At 42.0% G+C, this 15,089-nt stretch overlaps 1 protein-coding gene and 1 long non-coding RNA gene across 3 annotated transcripts; one reads left to right on the plus strand and one right to left on the minus strand.

The window, feature by feature from the left end:
- The first annotated feature begins 1,286 nt into the window (after positions 1–1,286).
- LOC139634256 (uncharacterized) lies at positions 1,287–6,705 on the plus strand. The gene is made up of 3 exons (XR_011693930.1): positions 1,287–1,423; positions 2,354–2,455; positions 6,468–6,705. It is a non-coding gene; the product is annotated as an uncharacterized lncRNA (long non-coding RNA).
- Positions 2,653–12,890, minus strand: cunh6orf136 (chromosome unknown C6orf136 homolog). 2 transcript variants are annotated; one of them, XR_011693929.1, is made up of 8 exons: positions 12,649–12,890; positions 10,952–11,199; positions 9,494–10,174; positions 7,751–7,839; positions 7,460–7,660; positions 7,261–7,330; positions 6,444–6,525; positions 4,467–4,515 (listed from the first exon to the last, which is right to left on the minus strand). XR_011693929.1 is itself a non-coding variant. In XM_071500609.1 (7 exons), exons 2-7 carry the CDS (start codon positions 11,048–11,050, stop codon positions 4,372–4,374), a joined length of 1,284 nt encoding a protein of 427 aa, XP_071356710.1. In that variant the 5' UTR covers positions 11,051–11,199; positions 12,649–12,886; the 3' UTR covers positions 2,653–4,371. The 2 variants fall into 2 exon arrangements, 1 of the variants encoding a protein (XP_071356710.1); XM_071500609.1 differs by lacking the exon at positions 6,444–6,525 and having other exon boundaries at positions 2,653–4,515; positions 12,649–12,886.
- Positions 12,891–15,089: the final 2,199 nt, after the last annotated feature.

Genomic DNA, 15,089 nt, shown 5'->3' on the forward strand with positions numbered 1-15,089 from the left:
CCCATAATAAATCTGTCATTTGTTTTAAACCAAAACAGAAAAAACATTTTTGGTGTCAATTTAAAAAAAGAAATCAACCAATCAAAATGGTCTGTTTTTTTGTTTTTGTCTGTTTTGTCATTATTTAGTTTGAAACCGAAAACTGAACTTACATGGTTTTATTAGATTTTTGATTCCAAACCAGAAACGAAAAACCAAAAAAAAACAAACAAACACTAAATCACGTTTGGTTTTCTCACTTTTTCTTTAGAAGCAAAAATGAGAAAACCAAATTTAAAATTGCTCAGTGTTGGTTTTTGTAAATGAGTTTTCTCATTTTTCTCAAAAAAGTCAAAATAAAAGCCAAGAGGACATAAAAGTGTACCTATGCCAATGTAATGTTAGAACATAAATGGATGAAATGATGAATGAATGAATGAATGAATTCATAGGCTATATAATCAAACTACTTTGAATCTAGAAATTATTCATTTATTCATTCATTCATGTAACGGGATGAATTAATGACGTCCATGCTGTCTTAATTAATTAGCAAAAACCAAAACTGGACCATTTTTTAATATTTGTTTTCTCATTTTTGTGTGGAAACCAAAAACGATTAGATCATGTGATTTTGTTTCTGGTTTAGAATCAAAAATCAAATGAAACCATGTTATTTCAGTTTTTGGTTTCAAACTAAATATTGATAAAAATAGACAAAACAAAAAAAAAGACCATTTTGATTGGGTTTTTATTTTTTTTATTTTTTTTCTGTTTTGGTTTTGAAACAAATAACAGATTTATGTTTTTTATTTTTTAAAGTACAAATGAATTGTGGATTATCGGATGATACCCAGACCCACACTGTTGTCCTTTTAGTTTTTTTAATTCATGAAACTGTCACTCTACTCCTATACTGTCCTGTGGAACTGGACAGTGACATTTTGAGCTTTATGAACACCAACATGACCAAAGTGTTTGCTCCATCTTTGAAGACTCACCTCGTGTTTGAAATGAAAAAGAAAATCACGTGCAGACCCGACCCAACATGACTGCTGTATTTCTGCTCGGCACAGCTGTAAAGAGTGGTTATCTGAGTGACCTGCATGAATAGGCAGGTGCACAGGTGTTCCTAAAAAAGGGCTCGGTGGGCTGAACCTGTCAAAACTACCGTGAGGAGCAGTTAGAGGAGACTGAGCTTGTTTGAATGAGTGTGTGTGCTGTGTTTGAAGGTGGAGATCATCTGTGGGAACCTGTGGGCTTCACGCAAACAGAACACCTCAGGTATTTAAACCTGCCAGACTCCTGATGAAGGTCAGATTCGTAACGCTGACAGACACATCCACCGTGAGAGGATGATAAAGGACCTACAGGTGTGAGGGACACCTGACTGGTGGTGGAAATGTGGTCACAACTTCCACTGAGCAGATGAAAGAGTTGACAGGTAAGTAAGAGCAGGTGAGACATGGTGAACGCCAACAGGAATAACGGCACACTTCCTCAGAGACAGTCACGGTGCTGCACCGGCTTGTTCACACACAATGTGACTGAAGCGGCTATTTGTAAGTGTTGCTGCCGCGTTAGCAGCTGTGTACCCACAGTGTAGAAGAAACATTGTGAATTCAGCATCAGACTTCATCCTTCACTCATCAACATCTGTCTCCAGAGGTGGACATAAACACCAACGTTATCTCTTGTCTCCATTGCATTTTTTCTTCTGATGAGGTTAGCATGCTAACCAGCTAGCCTCACTGCGGCCTCCAGTCTGTCCTGAAGATGTAGCTGCTCAGAGGACGTGTTATAACCTCTGCTCTTATAAAGACAACTATGGCCGAAGACACCACCACCTGCTCCTGACAAGACACCATGTTCAGAGAAAACTCACAAATGGCCCCGATACAGTATCCTGACCCCTGGACCCTCCCCAACACCAAAACTGACCATCTAATAGCTATGCCAATTCCCAGTGATTGGTCAGGTGGGTGGAGCATGAATGTATTAACTTAATAAAATTCCAAATTTCCAAAGGTCTCCGTTTCTGTCCGTCCAGACTACAACACAACCTTGAATTTTAAGACTAAAACGGGTCCAGCAGCGTTTCTGAAAGTCTCTGTTTTAGGGGCTGAAGACTCTGGAGGAGAGTGGACGGAGGAGGAAACAGAGAAGAAGAGATGAGTTTAAACTAAAACACAGGAGAAGCAATGAGTTTAAACTAAAATGTAGACGAAGAGATTAAAATGAAAACAGTAGAAGAAGAGAAGAGTTTAAAACTAAAGGTGTCAGTTCAGCTCTGTTCCTGGTGTTTGGAGGTTAGACACTGAGCAGGATTTAACCCCCCCACCCCCACAATCTTCACACTTCTGTCACTCTTCAGGTGAATAACTGAGGGCAGCTCCAGTGAATCTTCCAGGGCAGACTCATCACCTCCAGACACAGATGAGGGAGGCAGCGGGCCCAGCCGGAGGAAGCAGGACAGGTACAAACACCAAACAGCACATCTGCTGCGTTTTGTAATTAATGAAGAACCTGTTTGCACTAATTGTTCTTTTGTCTGCCGTGTTTGTGATTTTAGAGCATAACATTTGTACAGTGTCTGTGTGTGTGTGATTTGAACATCTGTAATCTGAGTTTCATCAGTGTGTGTCCCTCTGAGCATCACACACACATCACCTGTGACTTACACAAATAGGCTTTTATTGAACTGTACCGTACCCAGACCCAGGCAGGACCCAGGGCTAGGAACTGAACTCAAAACACTGCATGACACAAAGAGAAAGTCAAACTGTGCTTTCGGAAAATCTCCTTTGTGATGAGGCTGGAGCCAGGACGTGGTTATCTTAGCTTAGCATAAAGACTGGAAGCAGGGGAAACTGTGCACAGTTCAAAATACTGAGACATCTCTACAGCTGATTAACATGTAGCATTTACTATGCACACAAACTAATGTTAACAGTAACAGAGAGCCTGAGGGGGGGGGGGGGGGGGGGCACAGAAGTACTCAGCAGACATATTATTGGATAAACTGCTGTTTGTACAGCTCTCTTTAAACCCAACCCACTTGGAGGTCCATTTGACATCACTTCTTCTTTGTCTTTGATGATGTGTTTAGAGTCAACTGACACGTCAGTTAGTCTCAGATCAACACACTAGTTTGCACAGCTGATCCAGATGTTTGCAGACTTAGAGACAAACATCTGAAATAGTTTCTCTTTAGGGCTAAGTGACAAAAAAGGAGATTCTCCGATTCAAATCAATCTTCATTTGAATAATCTGATATCGGTCCATGTTTTCATCATTTTCATTCGTTTACTGTGGACGTGTTAATCTGTAACCCCGTCAGTCTCGCTGGATCAGGTCTGGCGGGGAGAGACCAAAACAAGGCAGACGTGGCTCCGCTGATGGAGCAGGTCTGAAGGCAGATGTATGGTGAGATTTAAAAACTGGACTAAAGCTAAGCTACATGTGAGATGTTCAAGTAGAAGCTGTGTGGAGCCGCTCATACACACTGGAGCTTGTTGGCAACACACATTACTGAACCACTCATTACTTCTTGATACAAGTGTCTAGACTGTCGGTCATGTTAAACAGGAAGTGTAACTGCTTTGGGTTGATTTGATTTACAGCTTTAGTTCTGAGGGTCTCATTCAGATCCAAACTGAAACATCAAGTGAATCGATATCGAATCAGGAAATCAGTGGCATCATCTTCAACTGTTTGAAGCTTTGTAGATCTGTGTTCTGACTCCACAACAGAGGTGGCCAGGGTAAAGTTAGCATGAGAAAAGATGCAGGGTGAAAACGATTCTCCTCGAACACAAAGACATATTAACTGACATCCACCTTCTCATCTTACTCTTGGAAAGAAAGCAGATTAGCATATTTCTGCTATTTTTTGAACTACACCTTCATAAAGTGGGAAGTGACTTCACTGGCAGCTGCAGGTTGTGCAGTGCATGTGAGACGTTAGCAGACGTTAGCACTGCGCTACACGGGAGCGTGAAAACACCTCTCCTGTTCCTGACGTGGAGTCTGATGCACACGATGCTCTGATCTGCAGAGTCCATCACTTTAATATTCAGGTTAAAACAGAAAAGCTGAGTTTCATGTTCTCAAATGAGAAGTTCTATTGTTTCTTATTCAGGTTTTTTTTCTTGTTTGTTTTTAAATTGTCATCACACAGCCCTGTGATTCCTGGAGCCTGTGTTCAGATAAACTACATCTAGATAAAGGAAAAGCTGTGTAAGGTCTTGACTTTGTGTTTAATTCAGAGAATAAAAAGCTGAACCTTCCATGTTAATGTTCCTATGCTGAAAATGAACCAAGCCTTTCAGAGTCACATGGACCTCAGACACACTGCTGATTGGCCGTTATTCCTCTAATGGTCATCCTGGGGTCAGTTTCTGCCCTGTCGAAGCGAGGATAGGAGGAGGGGCAGCAGGTTGAGAGCGGGTCGATGCTCCTGAACCCCCAGAGCCACCAGAGCCCCCGCCAGGAGGGAGGTCACTCTGGGCAGGACAGGGGGCTGAGCCGGCATCACCTGTGACACAGAGAGAGAGAGAGAGGCCAGTCGAACAGGAAGCTTGAACTTTTCTGACTGATTCCTGACTAGATGAATATGTGCTATTTACAATAGATGAGTAAAAAAAAAAAAAACAGTGAATCCTCAGTGTAGATGACGTTCTGAGGAACGGCCCATGTAGGAAAATATTCATCAACTTAAATAGACAGTAAATCATAGCCAGACATTCTATTGTAAAAACTAAATGACAACACACATGAATCCATCGGTCTCAGCTGCTTCATGATCACAGACGGTTAACAGGTTTATGAGACAGAAACCAACTGTTGTATTTTTCCATGGTGGCCTCAGTCAGTGCTCTGCTGTGAATGTATGGAATACAACACTCAGCTCTGCACCATACCACAAAGACAGGGGGAGAAACTCTTCATCTCACTTTTCAGATGATCCAGCCATGAACACACACCAGCATCAACGCTTGTAAGAGTCACACAGGACGCACAACAGAGGCACAGACCAGCACATCGCCCACTGTAAACACAACACGCTGCAACCATGTGATCTGTGACATCACACTTCAGGATGTTCTGTTACTAATGATGAAATTCACACAGACAAAACACTGCTTTATTAGAAAGGGAAGCACGTCATGTGACTGATATTGTGGTGATGTAGATGTAACTCACATTTAAATGAGGATCTGGCAGAATATTTTATTTATCTGGTGTTTTTGCATTTTGCCCCAAATGTATTATCATTGTTTAAATTTTTATTATCACTATAACCATTAATTACCGTGGTTAATTACTGTGGTTAATTTAACTCACATTAGGTTCTCTAGCATCAACCAGCAACAGTCTCCAGACACATGCAGAGAGAGTCAGAGTCGGAGACAGAGACAGAGACAGACAGAGTCAGATTTGGTTTAAGCAATTTTTAAAAGAAAACTAGTAGTTCAGACCTGTGTTCTTTTCTCTTTGTCTAAATTCTGTTGTTGTCTTATGTCTTATTCTTCAATTAGTTCTTATCTGATCACTTGATTAAACAATGGAATAATCAGTAGAATACTCCATTACTAAAACAATCAATAGCTTTAGCCTCTGTGTTTAACAGCAGCTCAGACATTTTCAGGTTTGATTCTCTGACATCAAATCTTTCAGTAAATCCCTCAGTCCTGATTTCTTGAAGCTTCCCCGTCTGTTAAAAAAGGTCGGTTGCTAACAAGTGTCTAAATGAGACGACAGAGGTTGTTGGGGATGTTAAACGTCATCAGTCCAACATGAAAACCGATCTCCTCACCAGTCCACCTTTACAGCCTCGCTGTGTTTCTACAAACTGTCACTAACTCTGTCAGAGGAAAGGCTTTTGTAGAAGAGCTCAGAGCTGAATCAGACTACAGGCTGAAGGTTAGTGGTGGTGACGGTGAAGTCGTGTGACCGTGGTGTCGTTGGTTTATAGCCTAACATGAGCTTTTTACTGCTGCTGATTGTATTTAGGCTTCAAACATCATAAAGTGGAGTCATTAGTGAAGATTATCCTGCTGAACAAAACCTGTCAGCATCAGAAACTGTTGCTGATTTTCTCTAATCATCCAAAACACAACGGAGAAATCCTATTGGCTGTTAGTGGAGGGAGCCAGGTGATGATGACTTCTGGATGGTGTACAGGAACACATCGTCCCTGCAGGACTCTTTACTGGCCTAATTACCCAGAAAGCTTCTGTGATGAAAACATTTTAAGAAAATTCCTCCAGGTTAAAGTGCAAATTAAAATATTCATGTGGATTTTAATACTGAATACATAAAAGTTAAGGTTAAAAATATAGCTAATAGCTACATTAGCTCTTATTTAATCAATATATTCAATATCATTTTGGCTATTAGTTATTATATTAATAATAATATTAATACTGAAGTAATATTGATTAATATTGAATTAATTGTTACTTTTCCTTGTTTGTTCCATTACAGATGGCTGGAGGAAGCAAAGTGCAGACACTGTTGAACTTTCTTCATCTTCCCCTCAAAGCTACGGTGGATGACAAGGACAAAACGAGCTGCAATGAGCCCAACACACGCACAAAAAAACGACACATACAAAAATACAAAAAAATACAACAATGGAAATATGCTGCAAATGAAAAAATGTGCGGCAGGAAGCCAAATTAAATTCACTGACAGCAAACACGCTGCAAATACAGACATGACACAAAAATAAAAACACGCAAAGCCCCAAAACTAATGCAACAGAAAAACGCTGCATATCCAGGCAACAAATGGAGGAGCTCCCGGCCTCCAGGGCGAGCTCTGAGTGGAACAGCCTGAACATGCAGCAGCCTCTGTACAAAGCTCATCACACTACTACTGAATGCATGAATGTGACCTACATTAGCACTTGCTCTACACATAGTGCTTCTCTAACACACACTGATGGTACATCATCGGGGGCAGAGTGGGGTTCAGTATCTAGCTCCAGGACGCTTCCACATGTGGACAGATGTTCCTCTCATGAACATTTAACAGATAACATCAGCCAATGACGGCTGACGACGTGAACCTTCCCTTCGTTCTATCACCTTAAAGGACAAGACTAAAGTGTGAGGGTGCCGCTTGTTGAATCGTCTATCAGTGTGAGAAACTCCTTTTCCATCAGGGCACTGATGATTTCTGTGAGGCTCGGAAGAGCCTCTGCTCTGTATTACTCAAAAAATCCACTGCAGCTACTTGTACATGTCAGCAGGTCCTTCAGGGCTTAGCTGCTTACCTTTTCAACTTTATGACAATGAATAAGTCCATCTTGTCCAATGTAAAACGTAGAGAATGCGTCATATGACCTATGACAGATGACATTTGGATAAAGTCAGATTATAAAGACATTAACACCTGAAATCCAACACTCTGTATGATGGATATTTTCTTTAAGCAAACAGCACCAGCTACAGTCTCCATGTTGTGTGTGTTACCTGTAAAGGTGAGACTTGTCTTTGCGGTAGAAGCGCAGCAGCAGAGAGTGGACGGGAAGGCCTCTGATCCTCCAGCGGGCCTTGACGGTCCCGTCCTCCATGTGCTTGGTGAGCTTCAGCACCTCCAGCCGAGCCTCAGCGTAGTAACAAAGACACAGCAGGCGCCACAGGGAGAGGGTGAGCTGGTACAGCACACGACCTCTACACCGACACACAGCAACAGTCACACAACAATGACACAATCAGGGGATCAGAGTCAGAGCGTAGCTCGAACTGAGCGAGCCCACTCACCTGGTCTTGGTGTTCATGAGGCCATTGATGAATTCCATATCACTGGAGTACATGGTGTAATCATGGTTCTGTATGAAGAAACTTGGAAGCTGCAAAACAAACAAAATTAATTGGCTCAGTGTGTAGTAAGCAGCAAGGGCGAGTGAGGCGTGCTCACCTCTCTCTATCACTTTTTCTTGGATAGTGATGACAGTAAGACGACAGATATATTTTAATTGTCATCACAAATTAAGCATGAATTATTTACATTTGGGAATCAGAGCAATCACACACACCTCAGCACCTCACACAAAATAGTGCAATCAGCTGGTCACAGTGTGTTGTTTGTGTGTGTGCACGGGTCACTGTTGCAAGCATCAGCAATATACATGACACTATGGCAGGGAAAATTAAACTTAATATTAACTTAATACTACAAATAATAACGCTGATGTTACTAAGTGAATACATTAATGGGAAAACAAACCAAACACCGACTAAATCAGAAATCATCGACGATTGCTCTGATGATCAGTCACTGAGATGATCATCCATCAGGACAACCTTAGTAAGTGCAACTACAGACTGAAAGAATCTGGCTCCAGAGCTCGACAAGCAGTTCAATCTTTATGAAGCCGTAATGACAACCAGGCAGCCAGAGCACCACCCATGCCTCCGTCTCACAATAAATGTGGTTTAATGGCAGAAAGTGTGGGACGACAATGTCAGTCAACGCTACCACAGGTTCAGCTGTAATTCTAATAGATGTTAGAGTCAGGCCTGGAAGGATGAAGTATTCACAGAGCTGAATCAAAACCCAGAATCAGGTTCTGTTGCAGAAATAAGAAAGCTCCTCAAAATCCCACCGACATTTGTAGTTGCAGTGATAACTGCAGATCCAGCCTTGTTATATCACAGCTATACTGGTTCATGTATCAGGTCAACACACACATACAGACTGGACCAGAGACCAGAGGGCGTGGTTATATACTCTCAGCCAGTCACATCACTTGGGTTGTAGCTCTGAAACAGCTGAGCCAATCACAGAGGCGCATGACGACAACAGCTTGGCAAGAAAAAAAAACCACTTCAGTTAAAAAGTTGTCAAGAGCCAATGATGCACAGATTTAATTAACCAACTCATTGATATTTCACATGGTGCATTAATATTCACAATAAAACATAACCACTGCTTTATTTTGTTATTGTTACTATTTATTTTGCTCTCGCTGACTCTTGAATATGGTTTGTAAGCTGGGGCCGTCTCTGTGGCACCACAACACTAACAATGCTCAACAATGTTGTGGCACATTTAAAAAAAAAAAAAAAAAAATAGCAGCCCATGCGATTTGGACACTGCGCTTGGCCATACTGCGATTTCAATTATATTTCAATGAATTGTGCAGCTCTACCTGTTACATTACAAAACATAACATACCATAATCTTGCTGTGTGCACTTGATCTCATGATAGTGGATGTTCGGGTTTAAAGTGATTTTTGGGGGGATTTTACAGCTTTATTAGACAGGACAGTGTAGAGTGACAGGACATGAGTGGACAGAGGGGGAATGACATGCAGGACAGAGTTGGGCAGGTTGGGAGCCAAATGTAGGCCAACCAGGTTGGCCTACATGTGAAACTGGCCTACATGTGAAACTGCAGCAATTGTGTGTTGGTGCCGAGCACTGACAAACCACTGATGATCCTCAACCCATTACAGAGCACTGTACACACCGTGTTATTAGACACAGTGTGCAGTCTTACCTCTATCCTCAGTCTTTCATACATCGTGGCCAGTTTCTCCTCTCCTTCACTGTCTCCTTCAGTATGCCCCCCCTCTGGCCCCTCTGTAAGGCTACACAGAGCAGTAGGACACAGAAGAGGCAGCTCCACAGGCTTGTTGTCGAGTCCAATATCCTGCTTAGATTTCAGCTCACTGCCAGGCACCGGCTCTGTGCCCGGGCAGTGAAAACAATAAAACTGAGAGCCAGACATGAACGGTGCAGGACACCTCTCCGCTTCAAACAGGCTCCTGAAACAGCCATGTTCTCTCTTCACAACATCAACACTGTTTCTCTTGAAGCTGTCCATGCTGATGTCGTCCTCTCTGCGTCCATCCACCGTGGTTAGGGAAAAGGAGAACTCAGAGGACCTGTGAGCCCCCAGAGCAAGGAGCTCTCCCAGCTTATTGTGACCAAACAGGGGGATCTCCAGCAGGGTGTGGAGGCCGTCTGACTCACCCTGTCGCACCAGCACACACACACCGAGAGCCTCCTCCCAGTCCTCTTCGTAGTAACCTCCTCTCTGAGGCTGGCTGGCATTGTGGAACGGGTGGGACAGCACCGGCTGCTTAATGTTCTGATATCTCAGGCTGTTGGGGGGCGCCAGGGCCCATGATGCACTGCTCAGGGGGCGTGTCTGACGGATCCACAACCCGTCAACTGCCTGAAGAAGCAATAAGGACTTGATAAAATGATCTTTAACACATTCATGTAGGAACAGCACTTACTCACATACTGTGCTGAAGCTGATATTTCATTAGACATTTTGAAAAATTACATTGTCACTGTTACAGAGACTGATTATAAGATAAATATCAGTCCACTCTCTGTGCTTCCTGCAGGTCCAAGACATTGTCAGCCTAGCTTAGCACTAAGACTGGAAGAAGGGGGAAAACAGCTCGTCTTTAAACTGTAACTATGAAGACAACTAGAAAGCTGGATGTTTTATCTTATCTAGTGCTCCAGACTAACTTTTCCACTGAAAGCACTGGTGCAACCAACTTTCACAGCTGCTATAGTTGAGCAATTATTCTCATATAGCCGTTGAAAAGAAGTGTGAGGGAATCAGAGTTTTGGGTGATGCATTGGTCCCTGCAGGTTTTGTGTTTCTTACGGTTGTTGTGGAGCTTTAAAGTCTTAGACCTAAACTGTGTTCAGCTGCAACCACAGGTACGACATTAACCTTAGTGCTTTAAAGTAGCACTTTTTTCTTCCTCACTGCCTGCCCCTGCACTCTCCTCATCCATCGGTTTACGCATGTGCACTGATGATGACAGTGCAGGTAGGGAGAGACCGAATGAGCCAGCCAAGAAGACAAAGTGCAACTTTCAACCACAGTGGCTAATGCAGTACCCATGCCAGAGGGTCACTCACACAAACATGACCATGTGAATTCTGGTCAAACCTGAACCACACAGTTCAAATGTGAAATGACTGTTACCTGGCTGAGAGTCCAGCTCTGTTTTGCGATAGGTTGCCCTCTGCCATGGCCGCGGACACAACCCACCCAGAAGGCGACGCCCCCTCTGCTCACAGCCATTCACCCCAGGGGCCGAGGCAACCCCAGTCACAAGCTGAGCATCACCCACAGCACAGAGGATGCCACAAGGACACACACACCGTGTCCTTAGGACCTTGTCACTCTCGATGACTCCCAACTACAGCAGCAGGTTTTCCACCTCGACAGACCTGAGGCCACAGAGGAGAGAGAGCAGAGCTAGTGAACACCCCTGAGTTTCACTGGAGACTTTTCTTTGTCTTCTATGAGAGTAAACTGAATATCTTCTGGAATTTTGAATGTTGGTCCTGAAGACATCGAATTGGAGTCTGGAAAAATCCAAGCGTTTTATTTTTCACTATCTCTTGACATTATGCAAATGAAACATTAATGGAGAAAAATATTGACATATTAATAGATAATGAAAATGATTGTTAGTTGCAGCACCAATTTGGAGAGGGGATAAGCTATAAGGTTTTGTCACGTAGTACAATAAATTGCTGCTGAATTTGTTTTTGTGTCTGTTAAGCCTGACTCATGGCTTTTTGACTTTCCTGTTTCATCGTCTCACCAGTAGTTGGAGTAACAAACTCTGTCAATGCAGCTTTGTGTTTTTTTGATTGCAAGACTGAACACCTATAGATAGATAGATAGATAGATAGATAATTTTTTTCCCTGTCTTACTATAACTTCTGTACAAATAAACTAAGATCTAAGAATGAATACTAGACTGACATCTTATAACACATGCCTAATGTTGAGGTATCAGTATAGGAATGAATAAAAAGGTCAGGCAAGTTCTATTTGAAAGCACTGATGGATTTTTCTGTGACTGAGTTTTCTGAGCCGATGCCAGCAGCACATGACCTGCAGCAGACCACAAGTTTATAATCAGACTACATTCAGAGACTGCATGCTGACAGCCGTACATACTAGAAACTAAATGTTTGACCAGACCGCATTCACACAACGTCTACATAAGTGAGAAGAACCGTCTCTTCAGTATAAATCTTCTCAGTGAATAAAATTCTGTGAAAAACCTCACTTGGTGAGGTTGTGGTCTCCGACATTTTAAATGAAATTATATAGAAATGTAACTAAAATAACGTACAGTGATGAATGATTACAACAGTAGACTAACGTTAGTTGCAGCCCTAACTCGACGTATGACATTTGTGAATGTCCTCTACCAATAAGCCAGTGCTGGTAATTTCTGGGCACGGCAACACTTTGAATTATTTCAGTACGAACCATGAATCTCTGTTTGGCGACAGAACGGAGACAAAACATTTTCATGGTAGTAATTTTAAATAAATTGCACTAACAAGGAAAGATTAACGCCACTATTTCTCACATTCGCCTCATCTTTGATGTAATGATAATCGGTGACTCGGTTGAACTGCATTTTAAATTGGTATTGCTCACCGTTCAGTTACATATTCGAGGACGAAATTATCTCCACATATAGCCGAGACATAGGGTCGACATATCTTCCCTTAAACGTTGACCCTACCATCCCTGCTGTTAGCTAGCGCTTGGCTGCCCACTGTGACAGCCAACGATAACTCCTAGCTTGCTAGGCTCACTCGCTAAAAGCTAGTAGTGAGCTAGCCACCGGCAAATGTCACCTGTAAGGTTACCTTTTACAGACGAAAACCCGCTGAAGTCCGTCCAGGTGTAGTGCTTCTCCAGGAGAGAATTTGTACGATAATCACGGGAAAGTTAACGCTGGTAACAAGCTAGCATTGCTTAGCTAACTCACACAAATGTCATTCCAGCCCTGTATGTCCTTGCCCGGCCGAACACAACTCGCGCAGGCGATGGTAATGCTGCTTTCAATGCTGTCGGAAACACCGCTACTGCCCCCAACGTCCACGGACTTCTTCTCTTTCTGTTTAAGGGTGGCAACCAGTGTTAAGGCGCATTATTGCCACCTGCTGGAGGCGGATCAGCGTTAATAACCTCTTTAAAATGAATAAAGAAATTCTTTTTACTCATCCTATTCCCCTCGACTGTTGCAATTCCATTATCTCAGAGTGATAATGTATTTTATATTGAATTTTGACTGCCTGCTTTGTTTTGACTTGCCTCATAGGCACTGGTCCCTGTCGGTAGACCACAGACTGTATATAAAAAGCGGTAGACTGATAGGATGTTGCATTCATGTGCTCCTCGGTTGTTCCCATTTCCCTAGTTGGGAAGTCGTGCTTCCTATTTAAAGTTATAATATGTAGCTTTTCCACATTCAAATGCCTACAAATGACTAGACCTATGTTACATATTTTTTGAGTTATGTACTTACATCATCCCAAATGTTTATAGCAATTCCCAAACCAGACAAATAGTGATTTTAATAATCTCAGAGTGAGCAGGCATTAATACATACAAAACAACAATGGAGCTAGGGGGGAGTGATCTAAATAAAAATATTTTAAAAAAACAAGCACAAATCCACAGTTTTTGCAGCTGTCTTTCCTTTGGAGTTAAAATGGTTTTAATGTACGGCTTCGTCATATCTCCTATGCACATACGTCAGCATCGTGGTTCCCCTGAGTGTTTTCAATAAAGATTAAAAAAAAAAAAAGTGTGTTGCAATTGCTTGCCAGAAGCTCAAAGTTGACTTTTATCCTTTTTTTAAGGATGTCCATGCATTAGCGCTGAGATGCCCTGTGTCCACTGAAGAGCATCCGTGAATCACAGATTTTTAAAGTGAAACTGCTTTATTCATTGTTTCTTTTAACTCCATGGCCTGTTTGTTATGTGTTATGGAGAGGAGGACACCTCTGCTGATCAGCAGAGGCTACATGATGTGTCTGTTAAAACATCCTGAACGTCCGGTTCATAAGTTATCAAAGAAACAAAGGTAAGGAGTCTCAGTTTCTAGCCATTCCAAGATGTTGGTGAATCACTGATTTTTAGAGTGACACTGCTTTTTTTATGTGTTTCTACCTTATTTGTTTGTTATGGAGGGAAGGAGTCCTCTGTAGATAATTTGGCTGCTGGTAAAAAAACTCTGTGTCTGCCCTGTGTCTGCTGTACAGCGCCGGTGAATTGCTGATTTTTAAAGTGACACTGTTTTATTTGGTGTTTCAACTGGTTTTAAACCACTGGTCTGTGTGATACAGAGGGGAGGACACCTCTGCTGATACCCATTACAACTTTACACTCGTAATATTATTACTTTTATCTCATAAAATTATTACTTTTTTCTCAAAATGGAATGATTTTATTCTCAAAATTACATTATCCTGATAATATTGACTTTTTTCTCAATATTTCAGATTTATTTTTTTCTCCTCAATTCTCCTCAATCCCTAATACTCCATAGTTTAAAAGCACCAATGCCTGGAAACTCCATATATTTAAATGTTTGAATATAATTTATTCTGGCCACTTCCTCATTTTCATTTAATCATTATTTTACTGGCTAAACTTTCTCTACTTGTATATTTGTGTCATATTATCTTATTTGAACATTTCAATCCTGTTTTGTTTTTGTGGTTAGGAATGGAGGATCTATCTTCCATTTGTTATAAATAATGTTTATTAAAGCAAGACTAGGTTAAAACCTAGTATATGGCCGACCACTTATGGTCAAATCCTGATCTTTTAACTGTGATGATGGCTGACAGACAGACTGTGCTGTGATTTTAGCTGTATTTACCTAAGTTAAGAGATCACTTAACTATCTTTATGTGTGTGTGTTTATGTGTGTGTGTGAGAGAGAGAAAGAGAGAGAAAGTTGGAGAGACAGAGAGAGGGTATGACATTTAGCAAAGTGTCCAGGCCAGACTTGAACCCAGGCCACCTTGGCAAGGAAAAGGCATACGCTCCACCAGGTGAGCCACCAGGGTGCCTCATGACAGACTGTCATGTCAGACTCTTAGTTTCTCTCTCACACAGGGCTCAACCTCTGTCTGGAATCACAATAGTTAGCTTTTATTTTCTTCAACTCCAGAACGTCACAGACTTTTACCAGAGACAGCTCTTTATATCTGACTCCCTCTGTTTGATCTGTAGAACTAGTCACAGCTGGATTTTAGTATGAACCCTCCCTCTCTCTCCCTCCCTCTCTCCCCAT

This window comes from Trachinotus anak, unplaced genomic scaffold (assembly GCF_046630095.1).
Source record: "Trachinotus anak isolate AG129_WGS33_773 ecotype Australia unplaced genomic scaffold, CSIRO_AGI_Tana_v1 ptg000016l, whole genome shotgun sequence".
NCBI lineage: Eukaryota > Metazoa > Chordata > Actinopteri > Carangiformes > Carangidae > Trachinotus > Trachinotus anak.